The following is a 27,104-nucleotide window of genomic DNA, read 5'->3' on the forward strand; positions in this document are numbered from 1 at the left end:
TCTGCTTCATAAAAATCACACAAGCCTGTAAAATGGTGTATCATAATTCAAGGCTCAAATTTGCCTGTGCTTTAGTCTCTCTCCCTCCTGTCTCTCCATTCTTATATCCTCTTTTATCTTCAGTGATTATTCTAAAGGTTTCCTACTGTCATTTAAGCTCCTACTTAACACTTCCTCTTACTTCCTTTTTGTGGTGCCTATTAACTTTCTTCATCAAGAAAATCAAAACCATTTTTGTTCATCTTTTCAATGCCCATTCCCCTACCCTCCAACCTATAGATATTTCCAACCCACAGTTAGCCCCTCTTCAAACTTGTTGTAAATGGCAAGCTATCCCTCCTTCTGTGAAATACATTCTCAGCCTTATTCTTTAATCCACAGTTTCTTGTTTCCCCTGATATTATTAATTATCCTTTATTTTCACCCCCTTTAAAAAATATTTTCTCTCAGCTTCTATGTTACCATCAAAACGCTATCTCTAAAGTGCCAATGCAACCTTTCTTCCTCTTTTTTTACCTAATCAGAGGGATTGTCACTGGTGCTTTCTGCATTTCACTTTGCATTTTTGCCTCAGTCCAGTACAACTTTTCCTCAGGCTAATACTAAGAGGAATAAGTGCTTTGATAACCTATTTTTGTACAAGCTATTGTAGAAGTTTATGGTGGGAGAGGGGGAGATGATATCACTTCCAGAAATGCTTGCTCAGTGGTGTTCTGGGGGCCCTTGACCACCTATTATTTTTAATAATAGATTCACTGATTCTTTGTCTTTATTTTTATTGAATCCTCTTTAGTATATTTGTGCAATGAAGTTGCTTTCTTCCCTCTGTGAAACTGTCCATCTCATTTGTCTCTGATATAACACCCTCTCTGGGCCCCTCTTAATTCTGTTTCTTAAGTGCTTGCATTTCCCAGGTCCTGTCATCAGGTTACTGTGGTATCCTGTTTTCCTACTTTCCCATGAAGATCTCTTTGTCTTAAGGTAGAAAAACATCAAACCTATTATTTTTTGCATTGCCACACCCAGCAATGCTCTCGGGTTATGGGTTACTCCTGGTTCTGCACTCGAGAATTACTCCTGGCAGTGCTCAGGGGACCATTTGGGATGCCAGGGATCAAACCCAGGTCAGCCGCATGCAAGGCAAATGCTCTACCCTCTGTACTATCACTCCATCCCTCCAAACCTAATATTCCTTAGTGGTGTATACCATATTTATCTTTAGTTCTTACTGACTAATCTTGCTTATTCAGCATCTCTATTTGGATGGTAATCATCTCTAACAATGTCTTGAAAATTCAAATTTGATTTCCTTTTCCCAATTTTTTCAGAACATTTTTTTCTCTCTTAGCTACTGTTAAATCAAAACTCCCAATACACAATATTCTCACCTAGCAGTATACTCCCGAAGCCCTGGAAAGCCTGTTTTTAAGCTTGACTGAGAAACTCAGTCAAAACTTAGTTCGTCTTGATTTTACTGAACTCTCTTTAGACTATTTGTGTAGGTTACTTAGCCACTAAAACTTGAGTTCATGCTTATCTAATTTTTTTGCACTTGATACCCAGTTGATGAAAGTGTTCTAGATTTTTCTACCATGAAATAAAGTTAGGGTCTTATCACTTTTCCTGATTTTGGTGCTATTACCCTTGTCTACCACCATATTGAGTCTGGATACTGAAGCAGTTCCTAACTTGACTCCCTGCCTTTGTCCTTGCTCCCTCTTCCACCCCCATCCTATGCCCAGCAGGCTAGATTGGATTTCTGAACATCTTTTTTTTACTTCATCTCCTACTACTGTAGCACTGTACCACTGTCCTCCTGTTGTTCATGGATTTGCTCGAGCGGGAACCAGTAATGTCTCCATTTTGAGACTTGTTACTGTTTTTGGCATATTGAATGTGCCACAGGGAGCTTGCCAGGCTCTGCCATGCAGAGGAGATACTCTCTAGGTAGCTTGCGGGGCTCTCCTAGAGGGTCAGCCACGTGCAAGGCAAATGTCCTACCCGCTGTGCTATGGCTCCAGCCCCTCCTGCTATGCCTCCTACTACTGTATTTGGAAAAATATTTCTCACAGCACATGAATTCTATACATCTACAATGCCCCACCAGACCTTTCATTCTTTCATTTATGTAGGTCCGTCTCACGCTTTCACTTTAGAATAGAACATTATTCAAATGCCTCTTCATTATAAAGGGTTTCTTAGTATTCTCTGTTAAATAGTTTTTCTCCATCATCTTTTTTTCTAATCCTGCTTAACTTTCTCCTGATGATCTTTCTTTTTTCTTATCACAACAGATACATTACACATACATGTTTTTCCTCAGGCTTCAGAAATGTAAACTCTTTATTGACTATGACACAACTTATTTGATTAGCAAATTGCATGATTGTCTCTGATAATAGATATGAAACATTAATTATATATAAACTAAAAGGACAAATAATCGCACACACATATATATAATTCAAAAATTAAAGCATAAATCACACACTGGAGTGTAAACTATGCAGGCATTTTGTTTTATTCCTTCTTTATATACTGTCACTGTCACTGTCCTCCCGTTGTTCATCGATTTGCTCGAGCGGGCCCAGTAACGTCTCCATTGGAGACTTTTGTTGTTACTGTGTTTGGCATATCGAATACATCACAGGTAGCTTGCCAGGCTCTGCCGTGCGGGCGAGATACTCTTGGTAGTTTGCCGGGCTCTCCGAGAGGGGCGGAGGAATCAAACTCCAGCCCTCTTTATATACATTATCAATAATTGTGCTTGAGGGGCTGGAGCAATAGCACAGCGGGTAGGGCGTTTGCCTTGCACACAGCAAACATAACCGACATAGGTTCGATTCCCAGCACCCCATATGGTCCCCTTAGCACCGCCAGGAGCAATTCCTGAGTGCATGAACCGGGAGTAACCCCTGAACATTGCTGGGTGTGACCCAAAAATAAAAAAGAAAAAAAACTGTGCTTGACACATAGGCACTTGAAATTGCAGTAAACATTACTTATTTATACAGTAATTTTCAAAGGTAATAGTACTATCAACATACTCAAATCCAGAATTAAATACATCTCTACTTTTCTCCTTTCTTTTATAAGTAATATCTATCTGTCTATATTATTGAATCATTGTGAGACAGTTACAAAGCTTTCTTGATTGAGTTTCAGTTATACGCATAACCATCCCTCCACCAGTATACATTTTCCACCACCAATGTCCCCAGTATCCATCCTGACACCCCAGCCCACCCCTCCCCCTATCTTTATGGCAGACAGTTTTCTTTTTACTCTCTCTCTAAACTCTCTTTTTTCCTGAACACTTCCTTTATTCCTTTATTCCTTTTGCTTTATCTGGAACCAAAAAGCTGCTTGAATGCTCTCCTAGCCTTTACTCAGGCAGACTTCTCTAGTGGAAAGAGAAACTTGCTGGCCCCCAGCAACTGTGTAACTCTCCTTTCAACTTCCCTAGTCACCTCCTCCAAATGTCTGAGCCTTCTGCACACTGGTCTCCCTTCCTCCAGACTCTCCAGTGCTTATGTCTGTCCCTGTGTTCACATGCTACTAGAATGCCTTTTGCCCCTCATGTTCTTCTCAAGAGACTCAGGTTTACTTAGGACCTTTTGCCATGTCCTTGGTAGGTACATAGAAGATGGCATTTTAATATCTAGTTCTACTGAGATTGAATAATGGAAATAAGTGCATCCTAACCAGTTTCAGAGCAGAGAGCCCCTCAGAAATTCTCTATTGGAGCTGGAGCGATAGCACAGTGGGGAGGGCATTGGTCTTGCACGCAGCCGACCCAGGTTTGATTCCCAGCATTCCCATCTGATCTCCTGAGCACCGCCAGGAGTAATTCCTGAGTGCAGAGCCAGGAGTAACCTCTGTGCATTGCTGGGTGTGACCCTAAAAAAAAAAAAAAATTCTCCAAAATTTTTTGCTTCCAATCACTTTAGTTGGGGAAGTTCTTCCTCTCTTTGTTAAAGCCTTCTTATAAGAGTGGGTTCTAAGAGTGGGTTCCTATAAGAGTGTCTAAAAGGACACAAATTAGTTAATGGAAACTACAGGTGGTTTTCCATTTTAGGGTGCTTTGAGTGTGTGTATTGTATTGGGGAGGTGTTAAATGGAGGGACAAAGCCTGTAAAACAAGGAAGGTATAGCATTTGCCTCAGGACCCTGCCCTGGGCTGGATTGTCTCCACTGGGACTGGAACTTTGTTAGGAGATGGTGTCTTGCTCAGGATAAGATTATTAACAACCTTGAATTGAGAATCAAAGGAAATCTCAGGTGTTCTCTTTTTCAGAGAGCAGAGGGAATCCACATGTAAAATCAGGAGCACTATAATGATGTCAGAGCACCCCAACTTCTGGAGGTTGTCCAAATCAGAGATCCAGGGGAGGGGTCATAAGGAGGACCCTGCACTTAATTAACTTTCAGCAGTGCCACTTTCCTGCCCACATTCATACTTCAAGGTTCCCTCTCCCAGCCCACTGGAGCCAGTCACCTCCAGGATCTCCCTCCATCAGGGAGGAGCAAGTCCCTTCAAAATGCCTTGTGGAAGCAACTTCTTTCTTACTGACCGCCAGGTCACCCATTTCCCTCTCTGACCCGAACCCAGAGGGAGTCTTTCCTCTCATCTCCCTCTTCTCAGAGCTCTGATGCACAGATGGGGAGCCTGGATTCCCACTCTCTCCTCGCTTGGCATGGGGCTCGGTAGCAACTTTTCAGTTACGGGTAGAGAGTCTGGCCTCCCGAGGGAGGACCGGGAAGTCCAACCGCGGGATTCCTCCCGACGGAAAGTGTGTGCCTGTCTCGGTCAAGACTCTGAGCGCTGGTTTCCTGGAGTGGCGATTTCCGAGGGAGGGAGAAGAGAGCTGAGGAGGGAGCTGGCGATGGACGTGGGGGAGAGAGGTGACTGCAGTTTGCAGGCGCTTTGACGTAGACTAGAAGAGGCAACGAACACTCCCACGGCTTAAAGGGGGGGCACCATAGAGGCTTCGGGACGCTGAAGCTGTGGAAAGTCACTCACTTGCTCCGGAGCCGAAGGAGCATTTTCTTTCCGCTCACCAGAGCTTTTCTCTAGAGAGCCTTGACACAGGTAAGTGCAGAGGGGCGCCCTGCGGAGACCCGGGCTAGCGGTGTGGGGAAACAGCTTAGGAGAATAGGAGTGAGTCGGGGCCAGACCGGGGAGCCCAGAGGAATCCAAGGTCAAGGGATCCTAAAGAAGTCTGTGTGTGTGCTGCGTGGAGCGAGCAGACAGGGAATCCCAAGCATCCTCGACATCAGCACCGCGGACAGAGTCCCGCCCCCTGCCTTCTAATAAATTCAGCACTTATAGCTTAAACTTGTCTCCTAAGAAACAATCTACTGAGTTCCTGACTTTCAGAAAAAAAAACACATTGAACATAAATTCTTTTTAAAGAAAAATATAAAGTATAAATTATTTTAAATATAAAGAAAACGTTAAAAAATACTCTGCATCTCAACTTACCTCTTTGAAGTAGGAACTGTATATTCAATGAGTTTCTGAAATACTGAGGGGTCTAATAAGCCACTTAATAAGTGACAGAAATAATTTTAGAGTGGAATATGTATGTCTTGTTTTTTGGCAGCAGCAGACTTTGGGAGTCAAAAAACTTGAATGATTTTATTAACTCCTTGGGTTTATAGCAAGAAAAATATTTTAATTCTGGGTTTGAATATGTTGATAGTACTATTACCTTTGGAGACTACTATATAAATATGTAGTGTTTACTGTAATTTCAAGTGCCTATGTGTCAAGCACAATTATAGATATTGTATATAGTCCTTCTGTTGTGAATATAAGAGAGTCCATCTTAATAATATTATCAATTATTTCTATGTGAATGAATGATCATGAACCATGTTTTGTTTGACATTACTAATACCATGAAGCTTTGGGAAATGCTTCATGGTATTTCTCATAGAAAATGATCTGCAAAGCCTCCTGTTTATTCTTCTTGATAGAGTATTTTAATACATTATCCTTTTTAAATTGTCAGAACTTAAAACATTTTTACGTGTTTGTAAAATGTCTGTTGATTTTACTTTAAAGGGATGAATACAGATCCTTTTGTTCCCATATTTTTACCACAATATATTGAATTGACTCTTATCTGAAACACTTTACAATTCTTATATATTTTTAAGAAATTAAGTTATTCAAATAGAAAGGTAAATATATTCACTTTATTAGTTCCTTGATTTATGTTAGATTTAATATGATACTATAAATATAAGACATGCAAACATTTTAAATTTTCACTAAATTATCTTTTAAATAATATTCTTCTGTATCAGGAAAAAACAAGTTTAATTATTTATTTTACAAAGACACATATCTTTGCAGGGTTTCTTAATTTTAGTTCTACACCACTTGATACTGTAAAAAGTTACTTTAGTTAGAATGGAGCTTGATACCAGGGAGGTAGGATAAGATTTTCTTGTTTAAAACCATGGTGTGTTTCCTTGGCAAATGCCAAAGTTCTCAAAGCAATAGTTACTTCTTTTTCTTTTTTCTTTTTTTTAAGGAATTGAGCACAGATACTCATGGTCTTTTCCTCCTATGCATTTCAGGACTATGGCCAATCCTGGGCGCAGAAGAGGCATTCACCACCCCTTAAGCCTCAACTATTCTCTGCTCATTGTGGGAATGTTCTATGTATCACCACTGCTATGTGATAGCCAAATAAATCTGCTGGCTCTTAGTCAAGTTGATCCTCAGTGCTGGGAATCTTCTTCAGCACTCCTCCTTAAAATGCAGAAGCCTCGAATTTCTAACACAGTTTCAGGTTTCTGGGAATTTATGATCTACCTAAAGTCATCTGAGAATATGCAGCATGGGGCACTGTTTTGGAATCTAGCCCAACTCTTCTGGGACATTTACATAGACTGTATCCTCTCCAGGAATCACGGATTAGGTCGGAGGCAGCTGGCAGGAGAAGGAAAGAAGATTTCAGATGTATATCCACAGCACACAGTGAGAAAACGAGGTGATCAATTCCAGATCCCCTGTATTTTGAAAGGGTCAATGAAGCATAAATGTGTTGAATCATGAGGAAGAGTGAAAAGCTTTAGGGGTCTCCATTGTCTTAAATATTCCTGTCAAAGGTGAACCCCAAGAGCACACAAGTGATAGGCAGATAGATAGAACTTTTTGTATTCATGGTAGCTGTTTATATCCATAGAGTCATTATCCTCATTCTTCATATAAATAGCAGTAAAAGACAGAGATAGGGAAAAAAGATAGGGAAAGAAAAGTATGATTATCAAAATACAGCATAAAGGTATTGGATACCCTCAAATAATCACTTTTAAAAAACGTCTTCAACATTGGCAATCACAGCTTTGTAGTTAGTTGTTAGGATTTGGAAATATTTGAATATAAACCCTGAGACATATATGCCTGAAACATTCAGAACACATGAGCCTTTATAGTCTTTAAAATAAGAAAAACACTGCTTTCATGCAAATGCAATGGATCTTTGAGATGCACTTTGTAGATGAAATAAATGGTATAAAATTGTTTACCATGGAAATTAATCCCTTGTTGATTTAAAAAATTATTAAGGCATACTTATTTACAAAGTTATCTGTAGTTGAGTTTTAGGCGTATGTTATTCCAACACCAATCCAATCACCAGTGTGACTTTTCCTCCACCAATGTTCCAGTTTCTCATCTAACACTCCCATCCCCAGCCTCCTTGACTGGCACATTTTTAAGTGTGTTGCTGTAGTTTGGATCTCATGCTTTCAGTTTTGTTGGTTCTGTGGTTCAAATCCATAGATATACCACAGCTTTACTGCCAATGTGTCCATGGCCCTTGTCCACTGCCCCTGTTACCTCTCACCCATCTCTTCTTAACAAATTTCAAACAAGCAATTAACTTGTAGGGAAGCTGAGTGATTAAATTTTAGTAATTTGGAAATTCCTACAAATATAAAAAATTTTGCCTAAAATATGCATATAGGCATATTAGCTGGTTTGGGGGTTACACCCAGAGCAGTACTGAGGGCTTGCTCTTGGCTATGTGCTCAGAGGTTGTGTTCGGGGGACCATATACATGCAGGCATCAAACCCTGTTTGACTGCATACAAGGCAACTATCTTAACTCTGTACTCTCTCTCCAGCTCTAAAATAAACATCATATTCAAATATAGTCTTCTCTGAGAGCACTAGAAAAAACATCCTTTTGAGGATTATAGTGAGTTTGAATGAGCCCTTGGATGGAGGCTGACAGATACCTTAGTCTTACTCAGTCACGCTTCAGTTCTTCCTGTGATTTCAGCCTATGAGCATGCAAAACTTGTAGCAAGGGTTATTTGGGTGAAAACTTTTAAGTGAAAACATTTGTGTGAAAACATATTTCTAAGAAAACATTTCTTAGAAGTATTTAAGCAGCAGTGGAAAATTGAAGCATAATTCAGTTTTCCAAAAAAATTTTTTATAAAGTAGTTCACAATATTTGATTACATTTAATATTCAAACACTAATCCCACCACTATTACACCTTCCTACCACCAAATTTCGGGTGTTTCCATCATGAGCCCCAATCCCAGACATAATTCAGTTTTGCAGTTATACAATTTATTGTGAGAATTGATATTAGATTGAGAATTGAGAATAAATTCCTGTAATGTTTCTAATAAAATAGCAATTCGCAGTGGTAGTACTAGTTCAACCCTTTTCCAAGCCAGTAAAAAAAGCTTAATGTTTTTGACCCCTAGTGACAAAAATTCTTGTAATTTGCTACTAATATATGAAAGCAAAATAATTCAACATTATATTTTGTATTATTGAAAGTATTGTTGAAACTTAAACTAATTTCCCTGTGTAGAGGAAATGTTTGAGATGTTTCACTACTAAAATTGAAATATAAAATGGTTGTCTTTAGATATTTATACCAATATTTTCCCAAAACTTTTTGTTATTGTTTTGGGGCCGCATCCAGCTGTACTTAAGAGCTTAATCCTGGTTCTGTGCTCAGGGATCACTTCTAGGACCACTGGGGATTGAACCTGTGTTGGCTGGCATATAAGCAAGTACCTTACCCACTGTACTATAATCCCAAACTTCAAAATATTTTGAATAAAGACTCTAGCTATAGCAATAAAAAGAACTTGCAGGGCCAGAGAGATAGGACAGAGGTTAAGGTGCTTGCCTTGCATGGTGCCGACCTAGGTTCAGTTCCTGGTATCCCATATGATCCCCTCAGCACCACCAGGAGTGATTCCTGAGTGCAAATCTAGGAGTAACTCTTGAGCACAGCCATATATGCCCCCAAAACAGCAAAAAAAAGGAAAAATAAGACAAACTATTCTTTATTTCACAGCTGAAGGCGTTCTGTAGAATTTTTTTCTTGTTCCTATTTTCTATAATTACCACACCATATTTTATGGGGTTCAGATAGTAGGCAACAAATCATAGAGTGAAATATATATATATATATATATGAGCCCGGCAAGCTACCGAGAGTATCCCACCCACATGCATAGTCTGGTAAACTACCCGTGGTGTATTCGATATGCCAAAAACGATAACAATAACAGGTCTCATTCCCCTGACCCTGAAAGAGCCTCCAATATTTGGGAAAAAGGAGTAAGGAGAAGCTGCTAAAATCTCGGGGCTGTGATGAATGGAGACATTACTGATGGCTGCTCGAGTAAATTGATAAACAACGGGATGACAGTTACAGTTTTTATTTTATTTAACCGTTGAACTCAAATTACTACCAATAATTTTTGTAGTTTGTGCTTGTTTTAATCACATATATAATAAAATCATATAAAAATAATAATAATGTTATAAAACTACATGTGTATACTTACATATGCAAATAGTCTTTTCTTTAAGATAGTTTATAGTTTTCTTGCTTATAACAAGGCTATCAGAATAGTTTGAGACTATATACCTCTTAACATGGAATTCCTTTATTCTTATAAAAAAGCAGATTAAGATTTATCTTTGGAAACCATTTACATCATCTTACTGCAGAGTTGCTATTGATTTAGCTGGTCTGCAAACTTGAACTTACATTGCTATACAAGTAGCAGGAGTGACTATTTCATTTTATTTAATATATTTTAATGTTTGACATAAGTAATTATTTACAGATCACAAAATGATGCTTTTCATTTGAATTATGTAATTTTAGCAGAAGAGGATTTTGAGTCAAGGAGATCCCATGTATAAAATGTCACGCTTTCTTTGTTTCTCATTGAAGAAAAGGAAGATCAAAACAATTAGATGACTCAGAAAGTCTCTTCAGATTCTTTATTTTAATGTTCTGTGATTTTATACACAAAAAAAAATGTCTGAGAGGAGTGCCTTTACCTATGGTAAAGCTCTACCCTAAGGACTGGTTTATTGAGTTGAATGATGGCTTGGATACTGTGTTTTGTTAACCATAACCAGGAAAAGAACAAAGAAGGTCCAGAAATATAATAAATTTTGTAAAAGGATAGAGATTTACCATTCAAAATAAAGATTCAAAAGATAATGTCTCTTTAGAAATACATAGTGAATTAACTGTATAATTAAACATTTGGAAGCTGTGAAAGGGTTAGCCCAAACTTTACTACTAACTTTTCATACATTATGCCAAAGGAGAGAGCCTGAAAGAGAAAGGAGAGATTTTTTTAAAAATTTTTATTATTGAAACACCATGAGGTACAGTTGTAGACTTACAAATTTTTGTGCTTGGGTTTTAATTATACAATGATCAAATACGCATCCCTCCACCAGTGCCCATTTTTCACCACCACAGATCCCAGTATCCCTCCCACCCACCATCCCCCCCCCCCCATCCCACCCTGCCTCTGTGGCAGGGCATTCCCCCTTGTTCTCTCTCTCTCCTTTTGGGTGTTGTGGTTTGCAAAAGAGGCATTGAGTGGCAATCATGTTTGGTCTATAGTCTACTTTCAGCATGCTTCTCCCATCCTGGGAGGATCCTCCCAACACCCTTTATTTGGTGCTCCTTTCTCTATCTGAGTGAGAAAGATTTATAAAGAGAAAATTTATAAAGAGAAAACTGATAACTCCCAAAGAGAAGAGGACAGTGAAAACTAAACCACAGTTAAATAGCAAATTTGCATTTAAAAATAAAAACAGTGAACTGATTATCTAATTAATGTGAAAATAATTTGGTGTCCCAATGATTATTAGTTCCCACCTTTTTTTTTTCAGGTGCATATTCACAGCAGCTAAGAACTCCTTTCTTAAAGAAGAAAGAGTTGATTCAAGATTTGATAAGCATGCATGAACGCAGGAGTGGGCCTAAGTTCATCGCAAAGGTGACACGTGGCCTGAAAATAAAGAGGAAAATGAATCTAACCTTGGAGCTAACTCACTTATTACATTAAATATATATATATTTTTTTCCTTGATTGCTGATCTTTTATTTACTTGAAATGGTGGGCTTGTCCAGAGGCAAATTGTAATCCACATTCTTACAGAGTAATTAGTTTCATTATTTCAATCTGCTCTCATATTCATTCCAAACGGTGATATTACTGTCAGGTCACCCCACTCTTGCCAAGAGTCAAAACAGCTTCTGAAAATGAGTATGAAATTAGGCCACTCAGATTCTTCACAATCATTTTGATAATTTGTCTTTGTATGTTTGTTAATGAACTAGAATGTCACATTTAACTTGAACATACCGCATGACTTCCAAATCATTAACCACTCGATTGCTTTTGCAAAAAGCACATAAAGGATTATATTTGTTAGTTATAAATTACTGGGAGTGATGCCTGAAATTTGTTTAAAAGAATATTTTTGAATGTAAAATGAAGTAAAAAATCATCAACAAAAAGCAACTTGTAGACAAAGTATTCTCCTAATAGAAGCACAACTAATAAAACTCTCAACTTCAAATAATCATATTAGTCTCTTTATTCAATTTTACAATGAACAATAATATAAATTCTAATATAATCTCAGAAAGCATAGATTGTTTTTTATTAGCCTATTTTTATTTGTTTAAATATTAAAATTTTATAATTGATTACACTTTCCTTGGAAAAGAAAAATAAAAGTAAAATGAACAGTATTACAAGAAACAAACCATAAACATGCTTTCTCTTCAAAAATTTCAGACTGGATGCGGTTCAAAGCAGAGAAGTTTAAACAGCAATTTTGTTTATAAATTCTAGACACAATGCCATTTTTCTCTCTAATATCTCTCTTCTCTCTCTCCTCTACAATTAATCTAACAATTGTATTCAATAACTAATAATGAGTTTGAATGTTGGTAATTACTTAATTTCGTATTTTTCCCAGGCCCAAAGGAAGCCTCAGTGAGTGTCTGTTCAGAAGATTTGGGACCCACATAAAGCTAAAATTCTTATTCTAAAGATTTATTATCAGAAGACGCAAGTAAGCAGCTAATATTTAACTAAGTCCTAATAGGGAAAGCAAATCTGGGGAAGAACTTCACAGAAGCTCAGTTTCCATTTTTAGTAGGAGCATCTTAATGGAGCTAGAGCAACAGTACAGCAAATAGAGCTCTTGCCTTGCACATGACTGCCCTGGGTTTGATCCCCAGCACCCCATATGATCCCCTGAATTCCATCAGAAGTGATCTCTGAGCACAGAAACAAGAGTAAACCTTGAGTACTGCCAGATGTTCCCCCCCCAAAAAAAAGGAGAAGGAGAGGAAGAGAGAGAGAGAGAGAGAGAGAGAGAGAGAGAGAGAGAGAGAGAATGAGTCACATTTCTATATGGGCTCACAATTTTACTTTCACGCTCCTTTTGCTAACATCTTTTATCATATTTTTAACTGTGACATCAGCTCATTTAAATCTTTTTAACTGAGGTGATACTGGTTTACAAGGGTACTCTTTATATTTTTTAAGGATCAATTTTATCACACTCAGGGCTGGAGCGATAGCACAGCGGGTAGGGCGTTCGCCTTACAAGCGGCCAACATGGCCGACCCGAGTTCGATTCCTCCGCCCCTCTCGGAGAGCCCGGCAAGCTACCGAGAGTATTCGATATGCCAGACACAGTAACAACAAAGTCTCCAATTAATTTTTACAGTTTTAAAAAAATGGCTTCTGCTTTTAGAAGATCCTGCCCCTCACTGTAGTATCAAGTTCACATCGCAGTAGTGTTGACTTCTATTTAAGTGGGAGGTTTGTCTTTAAAACTCAAGTCAATTGCACATAACTACAATATGATATGATTGGGAGGAGTCAACATTACAATACAAGCATCAAATCCTATTAGCAGTACAATGTGGAGAGGGGAGACACAAACCTCTTAAGACATAGGATGCTTGGGTAGACAGGCTAGTGACAGAGTTCCTGTCAGATCTCCCTTTGTGAAAAGGGAGGGGAGTTTGTTTTTCTGAGTTAAGGTCCTCACTAGAGAAGTCAGAACCAATTCACGATCATGGGTGAAGTTCAGAAAGTATTTCAAATCTTGCCCAATTAGTAGCATATTCCAGAGATGTATTTCCAGTACCACCTGGTAATTTTATTGTATTTTTTTATTTTTTTAAAAATTTTTATTAGTGAAACACCATGAGGTACAGTTGTAGACTTACAAATTTTTAAGCTTGCTGAAAGTAGACCACCTGGTAATTTTAACTTAGGAACAGCTTCTCACACACCCTTGCATTTTATAAGTCTGCATATTCTATCTGATAGCATGTCACTATTACTCCCACCTTTGTATCAGCTGGTATTGTAATGTTGATGCCCCTGCTATTTTGCTATCAAGATCATTGCAACACCAGTATAAATAATATTCACCATGGTATGACATAACATGAATTTTCAGTAATAGTTAATACCATATGCTATGTGAATCCTATGGTTTCTGTTGTTGGTAATAAATTATATCTTGTATGATAAAACTACCCATATGCAAAATATAGAATAATGAGCATGATCATTTTCCAAACTTCATTTACCAATACTGAAAATTGAATCATATCACTCTCAGAAGTCTCAGTCACAGATAAAAGTCTTTTTATCTTTCAAAGAAAAATAAACTTTAACCAATGTAATAAACACACTTAATTCACAATTTCAGCCAGTCTATTGAAAAAGGCAGTAGATAGGATTTGGTCTCTTTTCTAAGAAAGGAATATCCTGGGCCTGCTTTTGAATTTGTAAAGTGTCAGAGATAAGAACAAAGTAAAAAAGAACATAATAAATATGATAAATATGTTGAGGATTAAAAAACAAAAGCAAAAATTAGTAATAGGCTAAGAAGCAAACTCAAAAATTTTAGGATGATATAGAACAGCGATAATTCTGTTTAATTGAACATTACTTAGTCCTAATCATAGTTCATTAGACATGATTTAATTCTTAAAATAGGATAGAAATTACAAATTATATAAATGCACACCTGGGTCTCTCTAAATATAGTGGGTTTTGCATCAAAATTTTTGACTAAACTAAGGAATTAGAAAATTGTTTATTGAAAACCTAGCTGGGTTCAAAGCTCAACTGTATCAGTATTAGTCAAATGATTAGATGATTATTGATTTTTTTAGGGGGGCTCCCAGGCAGTGCTCAGGGGGCAGGAAATTCTCTGTAGTATCCTGGAGATTCTCAGCTATCTGGGTTGGGAAATTTGGTGCTGAGGTGGAGGCTACTGGGCTGTGCTGGGACCCAGGGAGCTAGGTAGTAAATAGAGTCAGGGACTTTTTTTTTTATTATTAGTGAAACACCATGAGGTACAGTTGTAGATTTACAAATTTTCCTGCTTGGGTTTCAGTTATACAATGATCAAGTACCCATCCCTCCAGTGCCCATTTTTCACCACCACAGATCCCAGTATCCCTCCCACCCACCATCCTCCCCCCCCCCCCCCCCCCCCCCGCCCATCCCACCCTGCCTCTGTGGCAGGGCATTCCCTTTTGTTTTCTCTCTCCTTTTGGGTGTTGTGGTTTGCAAGAGAGGCATTGAGTGGCAATCATGTTTGGTCTATAGTCTACTTTCAGCATGCTTCTCCCGTCCTGGGAGGATCCTCCCAACACCCTTTATTTGGTGCTCCCTTCTCTATCTGAGCTCCCTTTTCCCCTAGCATGTGTGGCTGGCCGCCAAGCCACGGAGCAAACCTCCTGGTACTAATCTCGGCCACTCTTGGGTGTTAGTCTCCTATTTTGTTACTTTATGTTCCTCAGGTGAATGCCCTCTCTTTCTGACTCATTTAGCTTAACATGATACTTTCCATGTAGTACCACTTGTATGTAAATTTCATGACTTCATCTTTTCTAACAGCTACATAGTACTCCATTGTGTAAATGTACCAAAGTTTCTTTAACCAGTCATCTGTTCTAGGGCACTCAGGTTTTTTTTCCAGATTCTGGCTATTGTAAAGAGTGCTGCAATGAACAAACAGGTGCAGATGTCACTTCGACTATACTTTTTTGCCTCTCTGGGATATATTCCCAGGAGTGGTATTGCTGGGTCAAATGGGAGCTCAATTTCTAATTTTTTGAGAATCGTCCATACTGTTTTCCAAAAGGGCGGAACCAGTCGGCATTCCAACCAGCAGTGAAGGAGGGTCTCTTTCTCGCCATATCCATGCCAGCACCGGTTGCTTTTGTTCTTTTGGATGTGGGCGAGTCTCTGTGGTGTGAAATGATATCTCATTGTTGTTTTAATCTACATCTCTCAGGGACTCTTTAAGGTCAAACCCACTATTACTGGTTACAGAGTCACGTGATGCTAGGGTACAAATTATGGCCACTGAACTGAGCTGTCTCTCCAGCCCTTTTACTGATCCCCTTAATGCCACTGATTTCTCATCAGATGAAGTAGCCACTTCCTACATTTGCATTATAGCACTGTCCTCCTGTGGTTCATAAATTTGCTTGAGTGGGCCCAGTAACATCTCTATTGTGAGACTTTTTGTTATTGTGTTTGGCTTATCAAATACATCACGGGGAGCTTGCCAGGCTTTGCCATGCGGGCGAGATACTCTTGGTAGCTTGCCGGGCTCTCCAAGAGGGGCGGAGGAATCGAACTTTGGTCGGCCATGTTGGCCGCGTGCAAGGCAAATGCCCTACCGCTGTGCTATTGCTCCAGCCTAGATTTGCTGTGTGGGTTAAATGAGTTTGTTTATACTTTGTTTATATATGTTTATGGAAAGTAATATTCTAACAGGAAGAAAAAAGTAACTGTGTATTTGGACATGGATAAGGTTCTAACTTTAAATAAGGCATACAGAGAAGGTAGCATGAAGGTAATCTGGCCAAATTTACAGAAGTCAGAAATGTTTATATTTAAAAATAAATTAACTTTGAGATAATTGTTCATCCATACACAGTTGTAAAAAAAGTATTTATTTTACTAGAGTGATACCAGTTGCTACCATTGAAGAAAACTAGATGAAGGGTATACATTATTTACAGTTTATTCTATTTCACCAGTTCTTCTTGCATTAATTGTGTATGTGTGATTGTTTTTTAGTTCTTCACCCAAGCAGTCTTTGAAAAGGAACATTCATACAAAAATAGGTAATAAATTCAGTAATTTAAATACTTAGAGAAAATCGTTGCCTACAATTCATGTAACTGACACACCTAAACATTACTACCAAGTATTCAGAGGTGAATAACTAACTCAGCATATCTTCTAGACTGTCTCTTTTTTAAAATTTTCTTCTACCACCTCTAACTCCCAAGGTTATATTCTGAAGTACAGAATGGAGACACACGAGTAGGAAGACTGAAAACCTGAATTTCTTCTTTGGTTTGGCAGTGCTCAGGGCTTACTCCTGGCTCTGCACTTATTCCTGGCAGTGTTCAGAGGGTCATGCAAGATTCATGCTTTATAACAGACTATTGGAGGGGCAGGTTAGAAGGCATAGTGTTTTCAGTAAAATTATGAAAATGTGCTTCATCGTTACTGTAAGGAGCCTTTTAACCCAGGCTCCTTTTTATTTCAAGTTGGGCAAAGTGATTTGATCAACAAGCACAGAGAAGGCCCCACACACCAGCTCAGCTCCACGATATAGATCCATGTTCACTGAAGACTGCAGACCTGAAATCAGCAGATGGGAGAAGCTTTCAGAGAGAATACATATATAGGTTCTTGAAACAATCTTGATAAAGATGTAGCACAGAGACAAAACAGAGTCATTCCTCCCAGCTTGATGATGACAAATCTCTTTCTCTAAGATACAGAGCAAAGTACATGGCTGCTATTTACCATGATCAATCGAATGCTAATCCAACCAGGTTGTGGGTTCTCAATGATTTTACAATCGAAGTAGAATTGTTTAAATTGCTGAATTGACTCCAAGCTCACAAATGAGCCTTTAAAAAGCCTACAGTGGAGCAGTGGTCTTGATTGTCTATCGCAATCACTAGGGAGTTTTACAACAGATTTCTTGCTAGTCCCACCCTAGGGATTCTGTTGAACAGTAAAGGCAGACATACATGCGGAGAAAAATTGCTTGGATTAAGGGACTGGAAATATAGTGTAGTGGGAAGGTAAGGCTCTTGCCTTACTTATGTTCAACTTGGATTTGGTCCTGCTGAGCACTACCCAGACTGATCCCTGAGCACAGAGCCAGGAGTAACCCTTGAGCATACCTGGATGTGACTCAAAAATAAAGTTTGAAGGAGAACTCACTATTAGTGAGTTGATAACAGTTACCTTTGAGAAAACAGATGTTTTCCCTAGACTTTAGAACGTAAATTGACTTGTATAATTAGCACATAATGACATATAATTAATAAAAAAATAAGATCATAGGAAGTGAAACATGAAAATGTGCTTCTGTTTATTAGTTGTACATGGCAGTTACAGGATTTATATTGAGGCATCTCTGGTTTTTTTTCTGTATTTTTTTCCTGTTGAACCTAAAAGGGGAGGTTTCATATCTTTTTCAACTCTGTAGATTCTCAACTATTGCTCTGGAACCAAAAGGACTTTGAATAAACAGTATTTTATTGTTATAATAAGAATGTTTGTTTAGAGGCAATGTTTGTTTATTTTAGAACATTTTGTTTCTCAATTCATAATTCAATAGGAAAACATTGTCTATTCTATGATAGTTTTCTTTTCATTTTGTCCTGGGGGCATACCTGGCAGTTCTCAAGTGCTATTTCTGACTTGGTGCTCAAGAGTGACCCCTGGAAGTGCTCCAAAAATTATACGCAGTGCAAGGTTGGAATACCTTACCTCCTGTACTATTGATATAGTCTAGGGCAGCTTTTAAAAAATGTTCGGTTATTATTTTTTAAGTTCTAGTCTCTTGACATGTTAAAAAGAGTCAAAGTCACAATTAAAACATGGCACATTACTTGTTATATAGTTGTAATCAATAAAAATAAGGACTGAATTAGCATAGAACATATGCATTGGCCTAATAAGATGTTAGAAATACTTGCATAATTTAAAGGAAATTTCAATTAGCAAATAATTCACTTAAATATGATAAAAAGATCATTTAGTCCTGTGCTCAGTGGTAAAACATTTGCCTTACATCTGGGCTCAATCGCTGGCACTGGGTAGGAGAGGGGAATGGGGGGAGGACAAAAACCTATCTTTTCTCCAAATGAATCAGGAGTCTACCAGAAAGATGTGTATAGAGGTTTAAAGGAATTATGTGATGTAGTCTAGAATACACTCCTGGACAGATAAAATATTGCATTTTCATAACCATTACAAAAATAACAAGTTAAGCAAGCCAAAATGTATTGAATATCTACCTTGTACTAAGGTCTTTCTGTTGAGTTCTATTTTGTATATGTCAATAGCAAAAATCAGTTGCTATTCTAAGACCTGTTGGATGTCTCAGAAAATTCGTGCTTCCTATGTTCAATCAGAATTTTAAATTTTATAGCCTCATGTCTTGGGTTTTCTAGCTTTTCTCATTGTTTCCTGCTGCAGCAAACAATCATCACTTATTTGTAAGGTTACAAAAAAGAAAAAAAAACTTGATAAAATCACATAAGATGTGTATGAATCTTTTAGTTGCAGTATTAAAAGGCACACAATATTTGGATTTTGTCTTTCAAATATCTGTGGTAGACCTAATCTAGTAGGAATCTGAAATGTGTACATTCCTGCTACATTTGTAAGTCTGTCCCAATACAGTGCTTTAGAAATCAAGTAGCTTTCATAAGCTCACCTTGGAAACAAAAACAGAAACAAAAATAGAATAAAAATATCAAAAGCTTTCTTACAATAAAAGCCACAATTTTATGTGAAATTTTCTAAAATGTCAAGTAAATATTGACTTTACTTTAAATACTCATGATGACCTAGATGAAGTTTAAGTGGGAATATGGTTATTGTAACCTTGTGTCAGTCTAAGAATGATGCCCAAGAAATTCTTATTCTGTCTAGTCTCAAGTAGTTTGAGCACGCTTCCGGCATCTTCGTGACATTCTTTCCACAAACAAGAATTATACCTCCAAATCCATCAACAGTGGATATTTTCAGAATCATTAAATAGTGATTTCATTGATGTGACTTTCTCAAGATGTATATACAACTGATATTATCTGTCTATTTTATAACTTACCAACTGTTACATTTCTTTGTTTCCATTCAATTCATATATTAAAGTTTTAACCATTGTCCATCAGAATATGCACTATTCATAGATAGTAATTCATTTAAAATAAATACATAAATTTATATGGATGGAATCAAATTCAATTAGACTGACATCATTATAAGATGAGAAATTTGTGTTGAATACAAATAGAGAAAGGATGTGTGAAGATAAAAGAACACAGCTATTTACAAGCCGAGAGACCTCCATTGATCTAATGGTAGTAAGTAACAACTTAAGCATGAACTTCTACATCCAAGACTGTGAATTTCTACATCCAAGACTGTGAAAGAATAAACTTACTGACCCAGTCTGGAGCATTTGGTTATGTAAACTCTAGAAAACTAATACAAAAACCCTGCTATATGTTAAATACTCATCTGCTTCACAATCATCTACACAAAATAATCATCTACACAATGATTATTACCTTTCATCTTACTATATTTTATATCATCACTCCAACATAAACCATATTAGACTATTAAAAAAAGAAATGGATATGTAAAATGATAACATGATCTATAAAAAAAGACAATGCCACTCTAAAACAGAAAATTACTATAGCAAACCAGAGCCTTTAGAATTTAGGAATAAATCATAGTTCATGAAAAAGATGATAACATTTGAAATATATTAATTCTAAATAAAATATGAAATTTTAAGACCTTAACTGATTAACTTCTCAACAGAAGCCAATGTTATCACCCTATTTAAAAATGGTAACAGTAACACCCGGAGAGATAGTACAGACAGAGATTAAAGTGCTTGTTTTGCATGTAGTGAAAACCTAGCTTTGCATTCAGGCAAGGCAACTCTGATACCACTTCTGGATCTCTGAGCACAGAGCCAGGAGTATTCCCTGAGCACAGAACCAGAAGAAGCCCGTGAGTACTGCCAAGTATGGCCCTCCAATACTCTTTGGTTAAATAAAAATAAGTGAATAAAATGGCAATATCAGGCTGTCCAGCTATGTTTTTAGACTTACTGACTATAGTAACTACAATAACAAAACAGTAATTGAACATTCAACTTCATCACTTTGGGGCTGGAGTGGTAGGGTGTTTGACTTGCACATGGCCGGCCCAGTCGACCTGGGTTCTATTCCTCAGCCCCTCTCAGAGAGCCCAGCAAGCTACCGAGAGTATTTCACCCGCCCGGCAAAGCCTGGCAAGCTACCCATGACGTATTCCATATGCTAAACACAGTAACAACAAGTCTCACAATGGAGACATTACTGGGCCCACTGGAGCAAATCAATGAACAATGGGAGGACAGTGCAGGGCTAAATATTTACATTTACTCTATGAATCTGGAAAACTATAAATCATGTTCAGAAATGCTTCAAAAGATTCACAACTCTGACTGTGACTAGACAATCCCAGTTGTTGAACCAAAGTTATAAAATCAGTGTTTTCTTTCAAAGGCTGAATTCCTGGGGTGAGTGATAGTACAGTGGATAAGGTGTTTGCTTTGTGTGCAGCCAATCTGGGTTTGATTCCTGGCACAACATATGGTCCTCTGAGCTCTACCAGGAGTGACCCCTAAGCACAAAGCCAGAAGTACTCCCTGAGCTTCACTGAGTGTGGCCCAAAAACCAAAAAAGAAGAAAAAAATTCTTTTAAAAAGTTTAAATTCCTGGACATTATTATCTCTATTAATTGTAAAAAAACTTACCTGATGGCATGTCTAAAGTGAAGGCATCCGTAAGTTTTGATAACAGTTGATTAAGTTCTTCTTCCTCCAATTCATCCTTTCCCTCCTGATTGTGAATTGTTTCTTTTCTTCCCACAGGTGTCAAAGCAGGACTGTTGTTGATGTCAGCAGGAGTAATTTGATGGGTGGTCTGTGATAGTCCTTCATGGGAACTTGGCAGTACACTAATGGCTTCATTCCACATCTTTTCTTCTTGGTTTTGTACTTTGGTGGTTTGTGTTGACCTCGACTGCAAAGTGGCCTCTGGGAAGTTTGCATTTGGTAGAGCATAATCTACATTTGCTTGACTTTGGTGACTTCTGTTAATCAGGGTAGGATAAGAAAGATATTTCTTTTCTGAACCACCCCCAGAAATATTTCTTATCTCGGAAGAATCTCTTCTCAAAAGTCTTTCACCTTTTCCATCATCGGTCTTGGAAACCGTACTTTGACAGGAAGATGAAGAATAGAGTGGCTGCAACATTGCCTGAATAAAGAAGACCTTATTTATGAAGAAACTGATATTTATCAAACATGTAAAATAAATGCATAAAATTTAAACCTGGCAGTTTAACATAAGATTTTCTCTATTTTGTTTTATATTGTTAATAAATGTGAACTTAGAAAATGTTGGAACAGCTCGGATTTTAACCTTCACAAGGAATTTGAAGAAACTGTGGTACATATATACAATGCAACTATAAGATGAAATCATGCAATTTGCCACTATGTGGATGGAGCTAGAAGGTATCATGTTGAATGACATCATATAGGAGGTAAAGGACAGATTCAGAATGGTCTCTCATATGTGGGATATAAAGGAAACAAGGGAACAACAAGTGACCAAAGGCAGCAGAGCTAGGGTTGGTCTACAGAACTGAGTTTACCCTGGATAGGCAATAGGGAATAAGAGGGGCCCTTGAGACATTGGTGGAGAGAAGTGGATGCTCTGGTGGTAGGTGTGCTGTTGGAATGATGTATGATTGAAGCTATTATTAATGGTATTGTAAATCACAGTCCCTCAATAAAAATGGAAAGCAGCAGCTATGAAAATATATCTTGAATAGAACAGATAGTTGCAAAAACTAAAATAGTGCTAGTGTAACTTTTTAGATAAAAATATGTACAGATGCATGCATCAATGTATACAGAGAGATATTTAAAATATTATGTTGAAGGGAATATTTAGACTGAATTGACTTCATTTTGTACCTGAACCTCAAGATACCTGTAAGGAGTGTCCCTTGGGCACTATTAGTGTGGGCCAAAAAAGCAAAATCAATTTATTTGATCTACAAGAACCAGTTTCTAGTAAAATACAGCATTTTTGAAAATTGCATACAGATATTTTTTCTTCTACTCTCCATAGTAACCAGGGCGAATTTGATTAAAATTTCATGAATAATGAGAAACATAATTTATAATTGATCTTAGATTCTGCTATTTTACTCTTCTTCCCTTTACATTTTTTCCCCATTCACCTCCTTCCCCTGCATACAAAGATCCCGATGTAGACACAATTTGGGCTAAGACCAAAGTGTATGCCTTCTGTTTTTCAAATCTCTAACATTCAAATTAAGTTTGCCGTATTATTTAAACCTCTCTGGTGATGTTTCATATAGAATGGTTTTATTACTTGTTATTAGTTACTAACTACTTTTATAAGTACTTCTTAAATTAATTTTTATTATGGTAATAGTGCTGGGTAAATAGGGCTGGAGCAATAGCACAGTGGGTAGGGTGTTTACCTTGCACTTGGCCAACACAGCCAACCTGAGTTAGATTCCTCTGCCCCTCTCAGAGAGCTCAGCAAGCTACCGAGACTATCTCGCCTGCACAGCAAAGCCTGGCAAGCTACCCGTGACGTATTCGATATGCCAAACACAGTAACAAGTCTCACAATGTTATTGGGCCCACTTGAGCAAACTGATGAATAACGGGAGGACAGTGACAGTGACATGGTAAATAGTATTAGATACAATTCACAAAAATTCTTTGGCATTCTCAAAAAAAGGGGGGGTGTAAAAAGTATGCTGAGACCAAAAGTTTAAAATTCTCTACTGTCAAAGTGAGGTGTGCTAAATTTCAGGATTCAGCCCTTCTCTGGTCAGGGAGTTCAGATCAAACTCCCTTTACAGGAATCAGTCTTGGTTAGATGGTTCAGATGACCAGCCTCCCATATTTTATACCTGTAGATCCTGTCCCATTTTCTGTAGTTTGGTCCACAGAGTCTCCTGGTTGGTCTTGAGTTCAAGAATCTTTGTTTCAAGTCTGTAGCTTGTTTCTTCCTGGAAGGCACTTATTATTTGCATCTTGTTTTTGCATCGGTTTAGCTGTTTTTTAAGGAGTCTGCAAAGATGACAGGTTAGAGTGAACTGAAGTGATAAGAGCCTCCTCAGTAATGAAAGCTCTAGGCAGATGATTTTTGGTGCTCAGAAAAAATGCTGGAGAAGCCTGTACCTTCATGATAATGATTTAACTCTGATTTATACTTTTATCCACCAACCACAGATGCTGTTTGTGTCTCATGAATAAAAAATATGAGTAAGAATTTCAATGACTTTACTGGTGTTTTGGAAAGATCACATATAAGTACTCCTCTTAACAGCATACCTGATGAGGGAAAAGGCCCCCATTTTCTCTGAGAATAAGAGAAATAGGCCTCTTACCCCCAAAATAAAGTGCTTGAGAATTTCTACTCTGCCCTTTCCTGCCAGCTGTCTCCAAATGCCCCATCCCTATCAGAAAGGTTATAAAATTGAGCTCTTGCCATTGTTTGGGGACCAGTCTTTGGAGAATGAGCTTAACTGGGTTTCTTATAGCATACTGCTGGTTTTTGGGTTGGCATTTGGTGGAAATTTCTGCAACTTGCCACCTCTTTAACTTCGAATATTAACTACATTAATAATTTTTTCTAGATATGATTCATCATAAATCCTTTATCATTCAGACAGAACTCCCAACAACTGACAAAAGAAGTAACAAGGTTGTGATTCATGAATATTCTCCTGGATCTAGTAGTTTGTTGGTTTAAAAATGAACTGAGTGGTCCCCTTTGCTTAACAACACCAAGGGTTTGCCTCCTTATGGAGAATAAGTTCAAGTTGGGTGACTCAGGTACACTCTAATTGTTTGATCAGTGCCATTGTCATATTTGTAGAATTTGTATAATTCAGCTCTCTATTAGAAAATGTGACAAGCTTAATGTTAGAATCTTTGAATTTACATCACAGAGAGGGATTGCATTTATTTGTACTATAATCCAAAGTAGGTGTCTCTGAAAGCTAGTCCTCAAACTTCCAATGTGATATTCAGGTGAAATAGTAGTCTGGTTCTGCAATATTTTTTTTTAATTTTAACTGAAGTTTAAAGAACATCCTTAAGAAGAGATCTCAGAAAAAAGTCAACAAATTATTTGGGATGAAAAATATCAAGACAACATTCTCAAAGGACTGTTCTACACAGTATTCTGTGCACCAAAGTGTGTTTGTGGTAGTCACTGGGGAGTTCACTTTCTCCTTTTCATTCATCCATCATCTCCATCCTTTTTCCATACTTGAACAATTAGAAGGTATGTATTTCCATCCTTCCTGAGACCAGGTGAAAGCAGGCAAAGTTTTATTAGGAAAGCAGTCACTTTTTAAATAAATGACTTATTTTCCTCTTTTTTAAAAGAGAAATTCTCATGGAATATTTCTGGTAAAAACAATTTACATGGTGCCAATATTTTAATCAACTGGGAGTCCAATATTTTCCTGGAAAACTGTTAAGAAAGTTAACAAAATTCAGATTATTGAGAAATTATTATTCCTAAGTGATTTGAAACATATAAAAATATATATCTGTAATATATATAATTTATATATAATATGTAATAGATTATATAAAATAATTAAAATATGATATATAACCATATATGTTAATATTAAATATATAATTATTATGTTATGTAATAATATATATAAATATAATGTCAAGTTTTCTGAAGTTAAGCACCTTGAATTTCCCATGGCACAAACCTTCAAATAGGATACAGAGATTAAGGCAAATTAATTCAGCACACAGCAATGCAATATTACTTCCCATGATTAGTACCTAGCACCATGTAGTGTAATAAATAGAAAACTAAAGATTGTAATGATTGAAGGCTGCTCTTTCTATGAATATAGTTTGAGATCACATTGATTTTTAAATAATCAATAAACACAGTGGTAGCAGTTTTAAGCTTTATGTCCTAACCTATTTTACTATTTTCTTTTGAAACTGGACCTACAATTGCAGAACTTACATTAAATAACTTCAACCTTGGTCTTTATTTATTGTAACATTGTTCAAACCTATCAAATAGCAGTAAGAAAAAACTGTCATTCATCTTATTATTTTTGTATGCCCTTTGTGCAGCATGCCACCTACAAATGAGAAGCATCCCCTTACAATTTAGCCAAATCTCTGGTAAAAATAATGGTGTGGGACCAAGGGAGATAGCTCAAGCAGCACCGGAATGCTTGGTCCTACCACTGACGCAACAGGTTGATTCAACCAGACCAAGAATTACAGGAAGAGGTCCCTGAGTTTTCAAATACCACTGGAAGGGCCTTGCTACATTCATAAAAGAAAGTAGAGGATGGTGCAAAAAGGATACATTTACCAAGATTTCCTCATTAATCAGCTCCACATTTTAGTTGTGTTTGTGTTGATAAACACTGGTGTTTGTGTTGATAAGTATTTTGTAGCAGTACACAAGGAGGTGCATAGTGGGCATGAATTCTTATAAAGGGGACTAATTTAGTTTAAGATAGTTTTAGGTGGGGCTGGAGAGATTGTACAGATGGTTGGGCTCTCACTTTGTATGCATGAAGCAGAGCTGGATTTGATTCCCAGCACTGCATAAGAAGAGAGCACCAAATAAAGGGTGTTGTGAGGATCCTCCCAGGGTGGGAGAAGCATGCTGAAAGTAGACTATAGACCAAACATGATTGCCACTCAGTGCCTCTCTTGCAAAACACAGTACCCAAAAGAAGAGAGAGAGAACAAGGGGGAATGCCCTGTCACAGAGGCAGGGTGGGACGGGGTGGGGGGGGGAGGGATAGGGAGTGGGAGGGATGCTGGGACCCATGGTGGTGGAGGATGGGCACTGGTGGAGGGATGGGTACTTGATCATTGTATAACTGAAACCCAAGCACAAAAATTTATAAGTCTATAACTGTACCTCATGGTGTTTCACTAATAAAAAAAAAAACTAAAATTGGCTAGATGAGTTAGGGAAAGCTTACTCAAATAAAAATAAAGCTCCCTTTTCTCATTTTGAATTATTGAACTTCTGTGCTTAAAGATTATTTTCTAGATTAACACTGTCAAACTGTCCTCCCGTTGTTCATCGATTTGCTCGAGCGGGCCCAGTAATATCTCCATTGTGAGACTTCTAGTTACTGTGTTTGGCATATCGAATACTCTCGGTAGCTTGCCAGGCTCTCGGAGAGGGGCGGAGGAATCGAACCTGGCTCGGCCAGGCTGGTTGCACGCAAGGCACACGCCCTACCGCTGTGCTATTTTCTAGATTAAAAAGAGGAAAATACCAAATAAAAGCAATGAGTAATGCCACTGGTTTGTCAACTGTCAGAGTCTGTGCCTGCCCACGTAGTGGGCACCTACCTTCGCTCCTTCTGGAGAGCATGTATGTATTCGCGATTCCTCCACAGCTCATTCTTGAGGCTGACTATGGTCTAAAGCAGAAAGAAATTGGGAGAATGAGGTGTCAGCTTTTGGTTTGACTCTCGCTTACATTCCTAAGAGTTCATCATAAAAATAAAATAGTTATGATGTTTTAAAAATTTTTTTTTAAATACTAGTTTATTTCCGG

The 27,104-nt window shown here is 37.7% G+C and overlaps 2 protein-coding genes across 2 annotated transcripts in view; one reads left to right on the forward strand and one right to left on the reverse strand.

Annotated features, from left to right (window-relative positions):
• The first annotated feature begins 6,595 nt into the window (after positions 1-6,595).
• On the forward strand, positions 6,596-11,376 carry FAM237A (family with sequence similarity 237 member A). The gene is made up of 2 exons (XM_056111972.1): positions 6,596-7,007; positions 11,201-11,376. Exons 1-2 carry the CDS (start codon positions 6,596-6,598, stop codon positions 11,374-11,376), a joined length of 588 nt encoding a protein of 195 aa, XP_055967947.1.
• A 5,542-nt stretch (positions 11,377-16,918) lies between these two features.
• Positions 16,919-27,104, reverse strand: part of DYTN (dystrotelin) — a 59,267-nt gene continuing 49,081 nt past the window's right edge. Inside the window, exons 11-14 of the mRNA XM_056111973.1 lie at positions 26,897-26,967; positions 23,434-23,593; positions 21,227-21,731; positions 16,919-17,022 (exon numbers count right to left, since the gene is read on the reverse strand). Of these exons, the coding sequence (XP_055967948.1) occupies positions 16,919-17,022; positions 21,227-21,731; positions 23,434-23,593; positions 26,897-26,967 (840 nt within the window). The remainder of the gene's footprint in view (positions 17,023-21,226; positions 21,732-23,433; positions 23,594-26,896; positions 26,968-27,104) is intronic.

Source organism: Sorex fumeus, unplaced genomic scaffold, assembly GCF_029834395.1.
Source record: "Sorex fumeus unplaced genomic scaffold, SorFum_2.1 ptg000014l, whole genome shotgun sequence".
NCBI classification, from domain to species: domain Eukaryota; kingdom Metazoa; phylum Chordata; class Mammalia; order Eulipotyphla; family Soricidae; genus Sorex; species Sorex fumeus.

Excerpts from the sequence above, each read along its gene's own strand:
- FAM237A (XM_056111972.1), top strand. The coding sequence starts at position 6,596 with ATGGCCAATCCTGGGCGCAGAAGAGGCATTCACCACCCCTTAAGCCTC. Across the intron at positions 7,008-11,200 it reads GCACACAGTGAGAAAACGAG|GTGCATATTCACAGCAGCTA; the intron begins GTGATCAATTCC and ends TTTTTTTTTCAG.